The sequence below is a fragment of the Ciconia boyciana genome, chromosome 3, assembly GCF_034638445.1.
Source record: "Ciconia boyciana chromosome 3, ASM3463844v1, whole genome shotgun sequence".
NCBI classification, from domain to species: Eukaryota; Metazoa; Chordata; class Aves; order Ciconiiformes; family Ciconiidae; genus Ciconia; species Ciconia boyciana.
Window position 1 is genome coordinate 52,408,497 of NC_132936.1, and position 19,752 is coordinate 52,428,248.

At 43.0% G+C, this 19,752-nt stretch overlaps 2 protein-coding genes across 5 annotated transcripts in view; one reads left to right on the forward strand and one right to left on the reverse strand.

Moving 5' to 3' along the window:
- WASF1 (WASP family member 1) overlaps positions 1-10,755 on the reverse strand; it is a 106,347-nt gene extending 95,592 nt beyond the window's left edge. For 2 of the 4 annotated variants that reach the window (XM_072855651.1, XM_072855650.1), the window contains exon 1: positions 10,242-10,753. The gene's annotated coding sequence lies outside the window, so the exon portion shown is untranslated. Of the gene's footprint in view, positions 1-10,241 lie in introns of all 4 variants that reach the window. The other 2 variants (XM_072855655.1, XM_072855652.1) reach the window with 2 other exon arrangements.
- A 253-nt stretch (positions 10,756-11,008) lies between these two features.
- CDC40 (cell division cycle 40) overlaps positions 11,009-19,752 on the forward strand; it is a 44,218-nt gene continuing 35,474 nt past the window's right edge. The window contains exon 1 of the mRNA XM_072855672.1: positions 11,009-11,872. Within this exon, the coding sequence (XP_072711773.1) occupies positions 11,681-11,872 (192 nt within the window). The 5' untranslated portion in view covers positions 11,009-11,680. The remainder of the gene's footprint in view (positions 11,873-19,752) is intronic.

Consider the following 19,752-nt stretch of genomic DNA (forward strand, 5'->3'; position numbering starts at 1 on the left):
TAAAGCTTGCATAATTCTACCCAAAATTAATACATGCACTACAGTGAGACAACCATGTATCAGTTAAAACTTTTCATTAAGGAAGTTAGGAAAAAAACCCACCAATCTGAACAACAACATGATTATCATCATTATATTCAAACGTTTCATTGTCTGTTTTGGGCATCCTCAAATGTCTGCACTTTTTAAAGGGCTATAACTCTGTGCACTGAACATGCATTTTCTTTAAGACTCCAGATATTTCAAAATTCTTATAGTCTTACAGAAATAAGGTCCTGACACAATATATATTTTTCTGAAGTGTATCTTTTGAATCAAAGTACTGTTCCCAAGTACAGGTGAATCAGGCTTCTCCAGAATCCTTTCAAAAACAATGTCCAAAGGGTTGCTCGTGTTCCAACATGAAATCAAAACCATCTATCATTTTGTCTGCAACTCAAGCTTAGAGATAGCCAAGTACTCTAAAAATAAGGCTAACAGATGTGTCTTGGAATTTAAATGGACATTAATGTATTGAAAATTAACATAAACTGCTAACCTGCAAAAATATATAGGTGAGTTGCAAGTCAGAAAAAACACATGAAAAGCCTCATGTTGCAAGTCACTTTTGAGGAAGGTGGGAAACCAAGATTAAAAACTCTTACAGTGCATGTTTGAAAGTGTTGCAACGCGAGCTTATGAATTCATGAAAAAGGAGACATAAAACAGGTAGAGAAGAATCTGTCCTTCAAAGTCTTTCTCGGCCTTCTAGGTTGCCATCAAGCAGAGTCCTTAGCTCTCTCTAGCTAACATACTTCAGAACAAAAACTGACCAACAACCAGAACAGTAAATCAACATCCAACACGTTTTATGACTGCATCATACAGTTCTTATGGTTTTCTTTTCTAGCTGTCTCCATTTTAAAATGGTATCCTTATCTCTTTGCTTAATAATCTTTTTGCTAAAAAGATTCTTTCTCTAATGATACAGAAGGTTTCAAAGGAAAAATGACTAACTATGAGTAAAGCAGCTCATTATAATCAAGGATGGACTAGAATATCTACAACAAGCATATGGTTTGGGATTCTGAAAAACTGAAACATTTGCTTCTTACCACATAAAAAGCATTGGATGCTACATTCATGCTCAAAACTCAGCTTTGGTAGCCAGTGCCCCATATGCAAGCACTGAGCTAGGGGAAAGTGCTTACATTTCTGAAAATACTCAGACACAGAAGATGACCCATTTAGTTTGTTTCTATACACAAATGGCTTTGCTTTTCAATGTATTCCCAGGCACGATAAAAGACAGAATTAAGAGATTATTTTATGTGACAGGGCAAGAGTCTGAAAGTATTCAAAGTAACAAGGATTCTTCTCTACCAATAGGTTATTCTACATGAAACCTCTTACCAAGTATCGCTTTAGGACAACACTAATCATTAAGTGGCTATTTCCCATGGGAACCCTCTAAGGTCTAGGCAGAGAGCACGTTCAGTTGCTGTCAGAAGTTCAGAGTTAAGAAAAATTGTAGGCCACAAAAGTATATACATTCATTAAGATGTCCCATCATTGGGCCACACTGATCCACCACAAGAAGGTCATTCCAAGTATAACATGCTATGCTATATTAAACAAATCAACAGCCACTCAAAGGGATGGTCCACAGGTTTGAAGAGAATAATCTTTTGGCAACACTGATCAGATCTCTAATGAATAAGCAGATAGTAAACTTGTGAGGAATCTAGAGCTTACTAGAAGACAGCCTATAAATATATTAGTGCTTTAAGAATCTATCAAATATGGCAGATCTTAAGAACCAATCCCATCTACCTCAATTGCAATAGAGAGTTTGGTATATAAGGTATCAGGTAAGGACTGAGGAGCCATAAGAGTTCCTTTTCCCCTTCAACATAATATCACTACTATCAAAGTTTTTCATGAATACTGACAGTACTTGTAAAGATTTTAGTAATGAAGCCCCACCCTGAGCTTTCCTGCAGATCGGACAGATGACTGTATAGGAGGAATACAAACCTGTGCAGAGCTTAAAGACATGTACATTTGTCATCCTGGAATAAAATAATGTGTTTATCAGCAGAGTAGCCACAGGTATGGAAGAGAGGTCCAATTCTCCTCCAACAAGAAAAAATAGTATGAACAAAAATCTTTCTCCTTGTTAATAAAACTTTTTATCCTTTCCTAGACAAAGAAGTAAAATCTTTTTTATAGTTAGAAGTAGAATGGATAAAAGTCAAGCTAGATAGGCTAGCCACAGATAATCCCCAATATCTGACTTCCATTACTGAAAACATCATAGCTGGTAGAAAGTACATTCTTTTAGGACTGAATTGTACAGAATTGTACAGAATAGGACTGAATTGTACAGAACCTCCTCCTGTATCATGGAACTTGCTGAAGGTAGATTTGCTTGATGTTCATTTCCATGGGAAACAAAAACTGTTAACTCCTTTGTAACTCAGATTTTTTCTTTTAATAGACCACTCATGCTAGCTAGAGCCACAGAATGCATTCTGTTGTCTTACCTGGGGATGCAGACAGCATTGTTTCAAGTGAGTAGACACATGTGAAGTTTCCAGAGCGCAATAGTCTTGAATCTTCAAGACTATGGAATAATGTCAGTTCATTCTGTATATGAATGATATGTGTATGTATTCTGGCATATAACACCATTCTTCATCTGCAATGTAGATCCCTGCAACACTGAATACTTGTTGTATCATTTTTGATGTATTTTCAGAAGAGCAAGTTCAGATCAGACTTCAATGCCAGAAACTTTCATTACCGCCTCTACAGCAGTCTAGGCCACCTATCACTTCTCCTGAATTATTTGTAAGACATTTTTTCCTCCTGATATGAAGATCATATAATCATAGAACATTTGAGGTTGCCCAAAGCAGGATCAACTGCAGCAGGTTGCTCAGAGCATTAAGATGTAATAAATATCACTGTCTTATATTACCAGCAGAGACTGACATTTGCCACACCGGGTAGCTGGGAGGCACAAAAGTGAGATTTCCCTCCCTACAAATTAGACAATTTTTGTAAGGCCCTTGTTCCTGAGGAGAGGCTTCCAAAGAAAGAGCACCTATGACAAACTCAACTTGTATTTTTGGTTGTGTTCTCAAGCCTAGTAAGTTTCACAACTGCACATGGAATCACAATTGGAAACGTTTGTCAATCACAGCCTTCTCCTTTAATATCAACAAAAAGGCAGAACCAACTGAGCGTAAAAGACCTCTCTAAGCATTTCTGCACACAGATTCAGTGGCTAGTGGCTGAACAAGATTTAACAAGTTAAGCATTTCCTTTTTTTACTGAAAAGCTGACTCTGCATGCCATTTTTACAAGAGCTGGTTGAACTACTTAAGTTCACACATATTATCAAGTTATAAATGACTTGTTATTTTCCTAATTTTCTTTTTTTATTACTTGAAGGTCTGTGCCAAAATCACTGTGGAGGGTGCTGTTTTGTCTTATGATGAGAATCTTTCGTGGAACACTGCTCTCAGCTACCAACACTGGCTCTTCAATAGTGACCCTGCTTATCTGGTATAACTGATCTGGCAGACAATCTATCTGAACCCACATTACCATCCTGAATGTGCCTGAAGGTAAAAGATTCTGGACCCTCAAACCATGAACAGTATCATGTTGTAGAAATATAGCTGACAACTTTGATTTTGGCCACTCCATAGCCATTACTTTAGAGGTGGCAACTGAGTGCTGCTGGACAAGTCGCTGTAATAAAGTATTTAGCATAAGTACTACCAGTAAAGTACCTCAGTGTCAATCACTCTTCCAATTTTCCATAACCTATGCACCTGTTATGCAGTGCTGATACTAAATAAAAGGGTTAATCTGAAAGAAGACTCCACCCCCAAAAAGGACCCCCATGCTCCTTTGCCATACACCTTCACTATAAGCTTGCTGGATGGCCTAAGACAGCTTCACTTCAAACATCAATTTTCATCCATGGTTTTTGTTCAAACTGGCCATCCCCATGCTACAAGCCATTTCCATATTCAACATGCTGACGTAAAAATTTCTCTCATTATCCCCCTGATTTAGACTGTTTAATTTTGTCTAAAAAAGTTCATTACATCAAACAGCCAGAAAATGACTCTAAAGCCCAGACATTACAGAATTCATATCAGCTACAGAAGACTGAGAACACCTCACTCCAATGAATATTAATTTATTTGAGCAGTCATCTCTGATGAGAAAGAGCAAAGTTCAAATTATTGGTTTGAAGCAAATAAAGCAAGGAGTTTAAGCTGGTTCTGTGTATTCAAGAGAAATAGTCTAACACTGAATGACAGATAGATAGACAGATACATACATACATATATGAAGAGAAATACAGGTACATTGAGTGGAAGCAGGGAAAAATTTTCAGTTCCCCTCTCCTTGCAAAAAAGCATGGCTTCAATAAATTGTGTTTTACTGAATGCAACTTTTCTTCTTTTACATCTGCTATTGGAGAGCATAAATTCACATCTATTTTATAACTTCCCACTCCTCACTTGTTTGATCTGCATTTCATTTCCTTGGGTAAATAATTCCAATCTTTTCAATCCCTTGAAAAAACTCTGCCATATCCTTCATATCAAACTCTCTACAATACTGTGATTTATCTTTTTTAAACTAATTGACAGTTAACACACTTTGAATAGCAGATAAGAATTAAGGAATTTGTATAGAATGGCATTTCCTTCTCTATGCTTTTTTCCCCACTTCTGATTACAGCTATAAATTGGGTAATGATACCTCAGCAAACTGCAATGATGCCCAAATTTTCTTGTTACATTAATACTGTTAATTTAGGAACTTTTAAGACATATAAATGGTATCTTATTTTCTGCCTCCAAAACACACTTTTTTGCATATACCAACAATCAGTTTTACCTGTCATCCTGCTGTCCTTTCACACAGCTTGCTTAGACTTCTCAGGTGACCTTTCCAGTATTTCTGAATTGGATTAAACAGTTTTGAATCCTCAGTAAATACTGCTACTTTATAAATCAAATTCTACAGATGACTAATAGAAAATATTGAACAGCTCCTGATTTAAGACAAAACATTAAGCCTCCTATAACTTAACATTTATTTCTGTTATTTCCACTCAGAGATTTTTGTGACCCATTAAAATATTTTACCTCTCCCGTCATGACTTCTTTATTTAATAGCCTGGTGTGAGGAACCTTCAATTACACCTTTTAAAAGTATATGTAAATTAGAACTATACTAAAAGTTAACCTGCTATGCTATTACTGCAATCAAAACCCCTAGCAGATTAGCAAGGCACAATTGTCTTTGCAGAAGCAGTACTAACTACATTAGTAATACTAGTTAGTACTGAGTCTACCATCAGTCTTTGCGACTGTAAGGGATGAGAATTAGGTGTGCATGTTTATTCTTTAAGAGCGCCCAACAATTTTCCAACCCGTTTCCTATGCAAACAAAGTTTACGAGATCACTTGCAGAGTATTTGATGGAAGCTCTCCTTTGGTAACTTAAAATCTATTGACCAATTTCTACCAAACTGGACTCAAGTACATTGAGGTTCTCCACATTTGTGAAAACAAGAGCCAGATAGAGAACAGAGACTCTATTAATACTCCCAGTAAATGAATGCACCTTACCACAGAGCAGGAAAAAAGGGAAAAAAACAGTACAAATGCCCTAGCTATAAGAAACGCTTCAACAGAATTTAATGCCTTTTATTAGATGCCAAAAAACCCCACCTGGCTTTAGAATAGAGTCCTGTTTTTTAATAAGTTTTAACTGTCAGAAAGTTATGGCATTCGTAATAATCTACTTCTGTATGAAGTCTGCTGTCGGAAGACTAAATTCATGTTGCAACCATAGCATCTAACTAAAAAGTTAATCAACAGCAAGGTATAAACTCATTGAAAAATACCCATTATTTCTGCTCTTCCTTAAGTGTTTTGTTAAAATGTAACTACCTTTGTTATTCTGTAGTTCTTTGTGTGTATAAGGTTATTTATTACACCCACACACTAGCATAAGTAAGCTGGCATTCAATTTAGCTTCCCACCTCCCCAAAAATATAGGCACCTAAATTAATAAATATATTTTTAGAAATTTATATACTTTTGATGACATTTTCTGTCCTTTAACTGATTAAAAAAAACATTTTTCAGAGAATTAAGAAATCCAATATTAAACATATGAGAATTTCTAATTATGCTAATTAGTTTATTTTCCTGGAGGTCTATAATTAAATGTTTTGCTGCCTCTCTGACACATTCTTTGTTCAACTTGTGTTATAAGATGCAGGTCACAGCACTGCATAAGCACTTGAGTAGCTGGAAGAGGCTACACAGCTTCTGACCTCTAGGGAGGAGGTGGCTCTGCAAAAAAATTTATTTTGTTTGCAAAGTCATTTGAAATAAGTATGACAGTCTAAGTTGTTCCAGTCTTATCCCATATCTTTTTTTCTTTGAAACCATGTCTTGTAAACATGAAATATATAGCCTGTAATCTGTGTCAGACGACCTCAAGATCCCTCCCAAAAAAACTTAAGAGACTGATTCACAGATGTACTGGAACACAGAACTCCTATTGCAATCTGGCGCCTTGATATCTTCGAGAATCCGGGACATAGTCCAAAAAAACAAAAACTGGAAAAGGGTTATTATCACCCTTGAAGCAGTCAGAGGCTCCAAGGTGGTAGAAAAAGCAGAGCATGAGTTATAAAAGGTGCTTCACTCTCCAAGCAGTTAAATTAAATAGACTACATTAAGATGCATCAGACACACAAGCAGAAGGTTATAAAAAGGCCCAATCTGAACGCAGTAACAGTAATGTGATAAGACTTCCATCGTGATACCTTTTCTCAGCAGCCAAAAGCATAGGAACAAAGGAAAAAAACCTCTTTTTCTTTCAAACTCTGTACTTCCCACAGACAATAGAGCCTCATATTTTAGTTCAATCCTCTGTCTGACAAGTATCTGGCTTTTTTTTTTTTTTTTTTCCTCCTTCTTCCCTCCAAACTGCAGACTTACAGATCTTGGTGGACGAGAAGTGAGTGTATATGCAAGTGGGTTGATAGCAGTTTAAGAGTGTTAAAAAAAATACATAGAAAAAATAGAACAAGCGGGACTATATGCATCATCTGTGGGGAAGAAAAACCAACAGAAAATACAGGGTATGAGATAAAGCACATCCATCATGGAAAGCAACAAAAAAGAACAAAATGAAAGAGCAACTAAAGGGAAAAGAAAGTAGGATAAAACACATTAAAAGCACAGGGAAATGGATTTTGTTACCTACTGTAGGGAAGAAAAGACTGAAGTGAAAGAAAAATTGTGAAATGTTGAGTTAAAACTTAATATATTTTACTCCAGCTTTTTAAGGAAATCACTCTCATGCAGGAAGGGGGGGAGGTCCCCCACTTGGAAACTGGATGGCTGAATTCAATCAAATTTGACAGAAGGGTAAAGGTCTCAAAGATAATTGCCTAAGAAAATGCTAAGTTCATGAAATCAAGATGCTATCAGTGTCCTGACCAAGGGAAAGGCTGCAGCATGCATTAAGACCTTATTAGACATTAGATGATCCACAAAAGGATGAGACTATAAATGTTTCAAACAGGAAAAAAAAATTCCATTAGAGGTTACAATCACCCGTGAGATTTAAAAAAAAAAAAAAAAAAAAAAAGAAAAAAAAAGGGTAAGAAGCCAGGCTTATACTGCTCAAGGAACTACTCTTTTAAAATACTTCTTGCTTTTTCACCTGGGGAAAAAAGGAAGACATGGTAATACTTGATACAGTAGTCACCATCGGGAGTAGTAACAAACAGGTGCCAAAAGGCCTTTTTTACATGCAAAAGTGCTGTACAAAGCGGAACATTTTTATCTTCCTTTGGAGAAATCAAAGCAAGAGAGGCAAAGCGACTGCACGGAAAAACAGCAGTGGAAAAGCTGGATGGAAAGAAAAGCCAAGTAACCCAAATCATCTTCCACCCACTACTCCAGTCTGCCTTCAGAACCAGCAGCATCCAACACATAATACGTTTACTGGAACTCAACTAAAAAAGAACATACTTACAGCATACAATAATCAATGAGAAACCTGTATCACTCTCTTGATTTGTTTTATACCAATCAACCCCTTCTTGAATTCACAAATATTCAATTAATAGTCACTATGTGTTAACATATCTTGACACAAATGATGAGCAGCAATTCCTCAGCTTTTTCAATAAAACCAGACTTTAGATAACCATGTGTATTACCCATCTACACTTTTAAAGCGTAGTCAAGTCAGTATTTCATATTCAAAAATGGCATCCGCATGCTTGCTAAAAATTAATCTTTGCTACAATTTAAGCAAAGAGAAACTTCAGATGGCATTCCACTAAATGCCTTCTTGTGTGCTTGTCTATATACTAGCCTGATGGTACCAGAAAGGCAACTAATTTAAACCAGTAAGTGATTTTCATAGGTTCTATAATGAAAGCATCTAGAATCTCAAATTATTAAATTTTACTGGCAAGCAATCTAGGATGCTTGGACACAACGTAGCTGAACATGCTTAAGCAAACTATCAAAGCTTTGTCAATCAAACATTTCAGATTCAAGGATAACAAAGCAGAATTAGTTTAATCATTTTCAACACAATTCTCCAGATAAAATATCACAGACTAGTTGCACAAATAGATCTTGAAATATTTCACTTTTCAGGAAGTGCACCTTTCAACTTCAGACAAGACCCAGCATCTGCATGCCAAGAGAAAAAGCAATGCAGTCATATGGAATCAACTAACAATTACAGCCAATAAACTAATCGACTGCAGTGGAAGATCCACTTTTTATATTAACAAGCAATGATTCATGTGAAGCACCACATAGCTTTCCTTACTTACAGATTCATCATCCACATATTTAAGAAAAAAATCAACTCATTGCCATATGAAATGCTAGTTAAATGTAGGGTATTTCAGCTGTTGGAGATGTAAACAAAAGAAAGGTCTCAGTGTTGAAAATGTGGGACTTTTACCTAAAATCCTGATCTTAGCATACAAAGAAGAGGCATGTCCGTGTTTAATAAAACGGATCTAAACGCAGCACCTTGCTCCACTCCATGCTGTGAACACTTTCTATTTGCCCTTACGTTTATTCCATCATTTTTTCAAGAAGAATCCAAGTTATATCTTCTCAAGCTAAGGCATTTGTTTAAAACCGTGACTACTGAAAAGGGTGGAAAAATCAAACTAGAGCATTTAATCTGATTAAATGCCACTGTGTCACAATTAGATGTCACTGTATGTTCACTGTAATTCTGAAAGCACATGCAGCATGAAAGGAAGTCATGGCAATGTACTGCTCCAGGTGCAAGCGCACGCAATGCATATACCTGGCATTAAAGCTAGCCCTTCAGCGCTCTGTACTTTCTATTTATTCTGTCCGCGAGTGAAGCGGGCGCCGAGAAAGGCGTTTTGCTGGCCGGAGAAGTTGGAACCTACGTGCTTCTCCTGCTCCCAGCCAGCCACGATCTCCAAGCCAGCCTAACAATGGTAGCAGTGTTCCAGCGGGCAGATCTGACGTGAATTGGATCGAATCCCCTCGCCTCCGAACGGCAAACCCGCCGCCCTTCCCCACCTCTGCCCTCCCGAGCCCCAGTCACCCCCACGGCGCGGCGGCGGCCGGCGGGGAGCGGAGAGCACCTCACCGCACCTCACCTCACCTCACCCCGGCCCGGCGCCAGCCGCTCGCACCTGGCTGCGGCTGACGTCACCCCCGCCGCCCCCCGCCCGGGCCGCCTGCCCGCTGACCCCAGCCCCGCACGGCCCCACCTTCCCCGCCGGGCGATCCCGACGCCGCCGGCTCGCCGGGTACGGGCACACGGGGCGAGCGGTCTGGGCGGCGCGGAGAGGGAAAGGAAAGCGCCGCGCCGCGCTCCGGCACAAGTGCGGCCCCCTGCGCTCCTCCGCCTCACAACACGCCCCCTCCTGCCCCTGCTAGCGGGGGCGGCGGGGAGACGGGGGGCTCCGCGGGGCTCCGCGGCCGCGACGTGCTTCCCTCCCTCCGCCCCTCCGCCCCCCGCACGGGCACGGACAAAGGGGAGGGGGCCAACACCTGGCGGGGGCCGGTCCCTTTGTGGGGCAGGCACGTCTCGCAGCGCCGGGGAAGGGGAGCGGGGGCGCGGGCTCGGCGGCGGGGGCCGGTCCCGCCCGCCCCAGGGGCCGCGAGGGAAGGGTGCGGGGCACTTACTGGCCGGCCCGGCTCCCGTGCGCTGCCTCCCCTCGCCTCGCACCTTCACGCCGCTCGCCTCAGCCCCTCCCTCCGCCTTCGCCTCGCGCTGCCCCCGCGGCCGTTGGGGCGCTGGAACTTCAGGCGGCGCCTGCCATTCCGCGCGCGCCGCGGCCGGCCGGCGGCTCCGGGGCTGGGAGCGGGGGGAGGCGGCGGGGGCGCGTGCGGCCCCGCCGGCGGCGCGGAGCTCCCCCGAAGGCTTCACAATAGACACAGGACAGCGCGTGTGTGTGTGTGTGTGTGTGTGCGCGCGCGGGGGGAGGGGCCTCTCCCGGCGCGCCGAGGCGGGAGAGAGGGAGGCAGGCAGGGGGGCAGGGCTGTTTACCCGGCGGCCGGACCCGGCCCCCCCTGCACGATGCTCGGGCTGGTCCATGCGCCGCCGCCCCCCAGCCCCACGACGTGAGGGAGGGGAGGGGAGGCGAAGCGAGCCCACCCCACCCCGCGGGCGGCAGGTGGTACAGTCCGGCTCGCCGGCTCCCTCTCCCCAGCACGGGCCGGGCGGGGCCCGCCATTGTGACGTAGCCAAAGCCGGCTGCTGGCGGCCAATCAAGCGAGGAGGGCGGGGCTCCCTGGGGCACAGCCCGCCCCTGGGCTGCCCGGGCCGAGGCGGTGGGAGCGGGGGGGCGTGCGCTGGGGGCGCGGCGGGCCCGGGCCCGGCCCTGCTCGGGGCGGGCGGCAGCCCTGCGGGGTGCCGGGCTCCCCGGCTGCGCAGCGGCCCGCTCCGCTGCCGCGTCTCTGCCGAAGAGATGGCGAAAACCCTTTGTGTGCGGGAGGAGGCGGGCGCCCAGGAGCCACCGCGCTCACTCTCTGTTGAGTGTTTTCCCTTGCCGTTACGCAAGGTGCAGGCGAGCGCGGGGGGAAACCCCAAGCGCCCGTGACAGGCCGTAACGGGAGGGAGCGCGGCGCCGGGCGCGGACGAGCGGTCGGGCTCGCGCCCCTGTGATCGGCCAGCACGCGTTCCCCGGGAACGGGCAGCGGGAAGTTGCCCCTCGCGCTCGTCTCCCCGGCACGAGCGGCGCCATAGAATTCCTCCGCCCGGGCGGCAGGACGGCGGCATCCCCGCCACGGCACCAGTGCCGCCGGGCCGTCCCCCCCGCAGAGCCCGCTAGGCCCGGGGCCGAGCCCGGGCCGGCCGGGGCCGCCTTGCATGCTGGAGCTTGTAGTCCCGCCCGGGAGTCCTGAAAGGTTTAAGCGCCAACAACAGCAAAGGGAGATGATTCCCCCCTCAAACGCCTGTATATCCCACAGAAGACCATAATTTGTCCTTTAGAGCGTATTTTCCCTTTTAATGAGCTACCTTCTAAGGTGCAGCCCCACCCCGCTCGTTCTGCGGGGGAAGGGACACGGCGAGCTCCGCCGAGCTGCCAGGACCTGCTCGTCCCATCATCCCCCGCGCCAAGATGTCGGCGGCTATCGCCGCGCTCGCCTCCTACGGTGGCTCCGACTCGGAGCCCGACTCGGAGCCCGAGGCCGAGGGCAGCTCCCAGCGCGCCGCTGTGCTCGCCAGCCGCGACGCCGTGCTGCACCTCCGGGCGCCGCCCGCCGCCCCCCCTGCCCTGGCCGTCGACGCGGCCCCGGAAGTAGCCGTTAAGGTAGGCGTCCCTCCGCCGTCTGGGGGACCGGGGCCCGCGGCGCCCGGCCGCCGTTGTAGCCGCACCGTCGGCCTCTAGCGCTGGGGATACCCTTGGGGCTGCCCCGGGCCGGGAAGCGGGGCAGAAAGGTCGGGGTGCCGGGGCGGGCGGGTGCGGGGCTGGCGGGGGGACGTTGCCGCCGTCCGGCCTTGCCCTGCCCCGCGGTGTGGGGGCCAGAGCTGCGGAGGGAGGGCGTGTGTCGGTGTTCTGGGCCGGTGGATCCCACTGTGGCGGTTAAGCTTATTAAAGCGTACTATCTCCATCTCAAAGCCGTGCCTTGCTTAGAGTTCCTCAAATGCTCTTGTCTTCTGTTCCCCCGAGTTTAAGGTGTTTTTCTGTGTGGTTTGCCCGGGTGGCGGGGTGAGATCGATACTTGATAGGCTGGGTGTAGCTGAATCCTGTTCTAAAGAACAGCCTGAAAGCTGATCGGTGTTTCTGTTTTCATTCCAGTGTTGCTTGGAAAAACCTTGATTTTCTGAGTTCAGTATCATATTGGTTCACTTTTGTGATTCCAGAAAGGGGGAGGGGAGGGTGTTGGTTTGCTTTGGGGACTTTATTATAGGCAACTAATTTCTAATCAAAAGCAGGTGTCTCACCATGACTGTAACTGTAGTATTGGGTTGCTTCCAATTGTTCTGAAAAGTTACCTACTTTGTGACAAAGAGGTGGGTGGAATCTTTCACTTTGTTGTCATTAGTTAATTCATATGCTATCGCAACTGATCATATTTGCGTGTGCATGTTATTGTGCATACTGACTAGATGTGCATTTTCTTATCCCTTAGAGTCTTAGAAACATCTAACTTCTTGCTTTGCAGCCTCTGACAGACTGTCTTGTATGGGCTTTGAAAAGAATGCTAATTGACATCCAATATCTTTTCAGTGTGAATGATAAGTGGCAAGTAGCATTGGCTGTGCTCTTTGCCACTCTTAAGGCTGTTGCAACAGGTTTTCCCTTTGCCGTGCCAGCACAAAGGTTTATGCAGTTGGTTGGTGGCTGACATCAGGGAACTGATCTGAATTTAAAAAAAAATAATTCTGGTGAAGTTATTTGTCTTTGGATCAGTTCCTTGATCTGGTTTGCAATGTAGCTGCACAAATGCTGTGCTGGCACAGTTAAACGCCCAGTGCCAGAGTAGGAGCGAGCAGCTGGAGGCTGCTAGAGTTAGGTGCCAGCAGCGTGTTCCATTCAAAGCTGTTTGCCAGGCTATGCCCTGAAAGGGGTATCCACCAGTACAACTAGGACTGTCTCTGCCACCAAGATAAAAAGGAAGTGAGGTTTCTGAGTACCAAGATGTTTCATTAAAATGTCGTCTCATTTTTCTAGACAAAATTTTTGTCTCACTTTGAGAGAAAAAATCATTTTTATTTGAGATCATAGATGAGATGCATATAACTGAAAAGATCAATGACTTCAAGCTGAGGCTTTCTGAATACACAGCATACTGGAGCTTCTTTTCGCACCACAACCTTCTTTAAGGAGTAACAGATAATTTCCTTGTAGAGTGATATCATGCCTTCTTTTCAGACTTTTACGGTTCAAGAAATAAGTGCTGGTCTCAGACAACATGCTCTCGACACCTTCCATGTCTAAAAATGATAGCATCCCACCAATCAGCAGTAAAACCTTGCCAGTCACCCCCTCAAGAATTTTCCGTAGTTCTTTAGGATTAGAAAGCCCTTAGTGAACAAACATAAAAGACGCGATGTTTGAGTGTAGGTCACAAGAATTCCTTAAGTACAGGGTTGGAAAAACAGCAAGCAGAGTGAGGAGGAAAGCAGAGTTACAGTTCATTAATATCACCTAATTTGTGCAAATGTTGTTTTGACATGAATAAGGATTGAGTACTCTTAAGTGCATGTATTACACAAGGGAGCAGGAATGGATAAGAAAAGATGGTGGTAAGAAGGGAGGCTAGAAGGGTTAGTCATACAATAAATATAAATGACAGCTGCGCACAAGTGCATTTTTGGCAGTTGAGAATATAAATCTTAAGTGGTCAGTGCTCTGCACACTAGTTCTAATCATTGTACCTGTTGCTGGTTCAGAATTTCGGCCTGTTAACTTGCACAGACGTTAGACTTGTGTGTACTTAAAAGTGGAATAGGTTCCTCACTCTATTAGCAAGGCATAATTGTTAGCATGCTCACTCAGCCACAGCATTTGGTTTTTTTGTTGTTGTTGCTTAAATGTACATATCAAATTGTCGTGGTTTAACCCCAGTCAGCAACTAAGCACCACACAGCCACTCGCTCACTCCCCCCTGGTGGGATGGGGGAGAGAATCGGAAGGGTAAAAGTGAGAAAACTCCTGAGTTGAGATAAAGACAGTTTAATAGGGAAAGCAAAAGCCGCGCGGGCAAAGCAAAGCAAGGAATTCAGTCACTACTTCCCATGGGCAGGCAGGTGTTCAGCCATCTCCAGGAAAGCAGGGCTCCATCACGTGTAACCGTTACTTGGGAAGAAAAACACCATAACTCCGAATGTTCCCTCCTTCCTTCTTCTTCCCCAGCTTTATATACTGAGCATGACTCATATGGTATGGAATAGCCCTTTGGCCAGTTTGGATCAGCTATCCTGGCTGTGCCCCCTCCCAGTTTCTTGTGCACCTGGCAGAGCGTGGGAAGCTGAAAAGTCCTTGATTTAGTATAAGCACTACTTAGCAACAACTAAAACATCTCTGTATTATCAACACTGTTTCCAGCACTAATCTGAAACATAGCCCCATACTAGCTACTATAAAGAAAATTAACTCTATCCCAGCCAAAACCAGCACACAAATATAGCACTCAGATGTTACTCCAAGATGTATTTATTTATTCTACAGAAATCTGCTGAGTCCTTGCCTCAAAGTACATCATACATATATGTGATCGTATTGATGTGAAAATAATTTTCTGTAATTGAAATCTTTACTAAGGATTTGCATCTGTGTTTTAAAAGTTAGAGGGGATGGCTTTTGTTACATCCTCTTCTTACAGTCTGCGTGTTATAATAGGCCTATTGCTGATCTTGATGTTAAATTACTCATAATAAATAATATTGAATTATAATTATTGGTTACTTCAATCCAGTAATACTTCTACTTTAATTAATTTTAAATTGGAAAGCTAACTAGATGAAAGTGCATGTTGCTACTACTATTTTTAGTACCACTAAAGTGCTGAAAATGTTACGGTACCTGAGGGAAGACAACAGAGGAAGAAAGTGTGCATTTCTGGTCCCTTCATCCAGAAAAGTATGCATTAAAACTGCAAAAAGTTCAGAGAAGGGCAGCAGGGCTGAACAAAGGTACTGCTTCTGTATGAGGAATTATTGAGGAGGCCAAAACTGGAAAAGAGATGACTGAGGTGAAAAGTATGGGAGACACCTATAAAATCATTAAATGGCTTGGAGAGGGGGTTGAATACTCACTGCCTCTTCCAGTACAGCAGCTATAAGCTAATTAGTAGGAGCTGGGCTCAAAACAAACAAAAGGATGCAGTTCTTCATCCAACATGTAGTAGGGCTATTCCCATGCCAGGGAACGTTGTGTATGCAAGAAGTGTACAACATTACAAGGAGAGTCTGGACAAGTACTTGGAAGAGATCCATTGAAGGAAAGGGTGCCAGTAAATACACAGATTTCTTCAAGCTCACAAAGTCTTCTGACCTGAAAATAGTTGGCTGTTGGGAGAGTGCAGAAGTAATATCATGTACACTTGTCCTGTTCTTACTTTCCCCTAGGCGCCAAGTTATCGTAAGGCTGATGTTTTCTTTTGTGGGGAGAGGGGATAGATTAATCAAGATATTTTCTTACTCAAAATACATCATCAGGTAGCAGGTAAGCATGACAGTGTTGTTCATAGTTTGTTGTTCCACAAAGGGAAGGGAGCCCACTTGCCAACAGCCAGGGCTAGGAAATGTCTTCCCTCCAGCGGTGGTCACTGTGAGGGGCAGGACATATGTAATAGTTTTGTGACATATGTAATAGTTTTGTGGTGTTGTCAGCACTTGCACCATGAGAGTGGAGGTTCGGTACTTCTACTTGTTCATTCCATCATAAGAGTGGACTTTCATGCAGGGAGAAGTCAGGTCTTGTGACTTCTGCAAGATTTTGTCCACTCATTGACTTGTTGATATAGATGCGGCTCTTGTCAGCTTCCTGCTGGTAGTTGCCTTTTCTGTATGGAAAACAATAAAGCCCTGTTCTCCTTTTGTCTCTAAGATACAGCAGGTTTCTCCACTCATGGCAGAAGCAGATCTTCGTGAAGCATAGCTCATCCATCCCATCTGACTCTGTAGTAACTGCACTGGCTAAGCACGCACCATCCTGGTTCACTGGTACTAATTTTCTGTGGATGTTTTTTGCCTTAATCAGCTTCACAGTGAGATTTAAGGCAGTTAAAGTCAGTAGTAGGTACAACCTTTTTTGCCTCTGTGATGTGTCCTATGAGCAACGCACGTGGCTTCCAGAGGAAGGGGGGTGTACCTCCCTCCTGTACAGGAACACCAGTGCTTCCTGCTGCTAGTCAGGCCTCACACAGGCGGAGAATCTTCTTGTCAGTTGCTCCAGCCTACTTTAAGGAGAAATAGAGCCCACCTGAAGTAAGGCCTTAGGTCTTTCTGCTCTGTAAGAGCGTCTTGCCGCATGATGGGTAGCTCCAGGACAGTTGTGTTGACTTTGGTTGTCATGGGGTATGAATCTATTGAGAACTTGAGGCACTAGTTATGAATTGGCCGTAGAGACCGCTTCCCCAGTGTGGCAGTGCCCATAATACTGGGCTAGGCAGGCTCTTCGTCTCTTTGGTTGTAAAGCCATCAGTTTTGTGAACTGGACTTCTTAAGCATTTATGGTTAACACAGTGAGCAGAAACCTAGAATATGTTTAACTAATGGAAGTTTGATGATCTACAACTCCTCTGCTGTTATGTATCCAGAAAAGGGCTAAGTAAGGTGTGTTTGTTAATGGTAGCTTTTATGTGTGGAGTGAATTATATAAATTAAGAATATAACTTGAAAAAGTCAAATACAGAAGCTAATTTACTTGGTTCTTAACACCAATGCATTATGAATATTTGTTCAATGTTTTAATAATGCTAGCTTTGATTTGAAAGTGGAGGCCAGCATGCATTTCAAGTCCTGTAACATAGTGGTTTCCTTTTTTTCACTCTAAACATCTTATTTTAGGATTCTTCCTAAGTTATAGTATGCTAGACATTGCCAAAAGCAATTATAATTAATTTTCCTACATCTTCTACTGATATGAAAAAATCAGCCTAAGATTGCTCATAAAGTATTTACCTTCACTAGTGAATTAAAAATGCTGAAGGAAATTCGGGAAACTGCACATACTGTGAAGAAATCACTTTCACAGGAGATATTGCAGCTACAAGCTTTGCTTTTGATAAGGACATTTACTGTTTGATCTCCATCAGTTCAGGGTGAGACTTGGGTGGGAGCAGATTTTACAATATTTATCTACAGTGTCTCGTCCACTGGTTTTGAGGAGAGAATACTCAACTGGGTTGAAATCAACGGGGCTGGCCTGGCCCAGTACAGGAGCTCGGAGGGTTTGTGTTGTCTTTAATGTGGGAAGGGGTTGGAAGTCTCAGGTCCATTTTTGTGTTGAATCTAGTTTACCTTTGGCACTACACAGGTGTCCAGAAAAATACTACTTCAGGAGAAGAAGTAGACTTCAGCCACATTTCTTGATGTTCTTTAAAACTTAATCCCTGCCCAGCTATGGAGAGGAAAGATACAAAGTCAGCGTGTGACCATTCTGTAGCAATGATGAACATTAGTGACTTGGGGGGTGCTATTTGTTAGGAATGTTGTTTGTAGGAATGTTTTGGCTTCTTTTAATATGGTGGGGGTTCCTGCGTTCTTTGACACAAAATATCTTGTAGAGAATACACATTTAGAACTTGTCATTGTGCAAGATGCTGGGAATCTAGCCTAGTTCAACAAAACCATTAAACATATACTTTTCTTGCTGATTTATTTTTTTTCTATTTAAGTTAGTGGTATGGACATTTACTGTTAAGAGTGTATGAATGGGTAGAATGGCTAAAAGCTGGTAACAACCAAATCTTAATGTCGGGACTTCACTGTAAATGCCATTCATCTCTTGGTAATAAATCTGAAAATCTTTGAAATGAGATAATACTGTGTATTTGACAGCCCAAGTGATTTATGCAAGAATGGGTAAGTGACAAATTGCTTAAGCCTCTGTGGCTCATGGGATGGGGTCTTAATTTACCACATTTTAATTTAATGGATAATTAAAACTAATTAAATCTTATGCAAAGCAGGCTGCCCTGTTTAGCTATTTGGCTAATTAGTAATGAATTTACATGGGGAGAAGGGAACATTGTAGGTTTATTATCTAAAATGTCCAGAAAAAAACCCCATATATAGACATCACAACTCTTTGCTTGCATGATGTGAAACTGGAGAACTCTGACTTTTGCTTTGTTGTAACAAACTTAATGTTTAGAGAAACACTTGAGATCTAAGTGTCAAATTCTGCTTCTAAATGCATAAATGGCTCTCATTAAACTTGCAGATAGCCACATATTAGCACAGTGGGGATTACAGAATTTGGTGAAATTTAAAAGTATTGTAGATTAAAAGGATTGTGAGTTGTCTTAATATTATATTCCTTCTAAGGAACAGAATTAGCATCCAGTGTTGCAGACCATGCTGCAGCTTGTTTCTTTTATTTAAGGTTTTGCTTTGATCCTTATTACAGGGATTTGGCCTGTGTTTAATTCAAAAATGTTTTGGTCTTGCATACATATGAAAGAAAATGTCTAGCAAGATTTTTTTTTTCCTTAATTATTGAACTATTTTGCATTCTATAAATCAAGTACTTCTCATAGATGGTAACAGTTTTGTTTTATGGCATTCAGGTAGGGTTTTTCTGAAGAAAAACAGGACTGTGGCATGTTTAAGGAATCCGTAAGAAGGAAAGCTAATCTGATTTACTCTATTTATAGTCTAAAATCCCTTCTATTTCCTGTGCTCTTTCCTATGCTGACTTTTAACTGGCCAAAGGGCCTTTATGGTAGGACTAAAGGAGCACACCTTTGTAGGAGTTAGACATTCTGTGATCTCTAGGGAGTTATAATGAAGCACCTGCTTGTCTACACTTAGCGTCAAAAGCTTCTTTCTGTCTCAAGACAGAAAGATTCCTTAGGAAATGCTAATACTCCAGAGTACAGCCCTGAGTGCCATTCCCCTATGATAGTCTGATGCTGTGTTGTAGGATGAAAGAGGCAAAAAGAGAGCATTTAAGTATCAAAGTATTCTTTTACCTAATCAAATCATATCTGAACTGTAAATCAACCTGGTACTGCAAGTAAGTTGACATCAAACAGACAAACCCAACCAACACACCAAGTAGTTCGGTGATAAGACATCATCTGTTTCTTTTTTGCCTTGCACTAAGAGTGATACCTGTGTCTGTCTCAACAGACACTCATTTAACCCATCTACCAAACTTCAGTGGATTTATAGACTGAGAAATTTCAGTGTTTGTCTGTCATTTCTGTTAAGTTGTATAATCTGAATCTTTTTTAGGCTGAAATAGGTTGTTCAATTTTTCTATACAGGTCATATTTTCTTAGACCTCTGATCATTCTTGATCTTCTTTTTTGGGCCCTTTTCAGTAGCATGTGTCTTACCTGATATGTTATGCCCAACGTGGCCACTGTATTTCAGTTGTGTGCTTGTTACCAGTGCTGAGAAAAGCAGAGGGGTGACATGTAGAGCTCAAGTTCGCAGCTCCATTGTATTATGTCTTCCAAGAAAGCCATATTCAGTAAAACATAACTTCCTAAAACCTTAATTCTTCTTTTC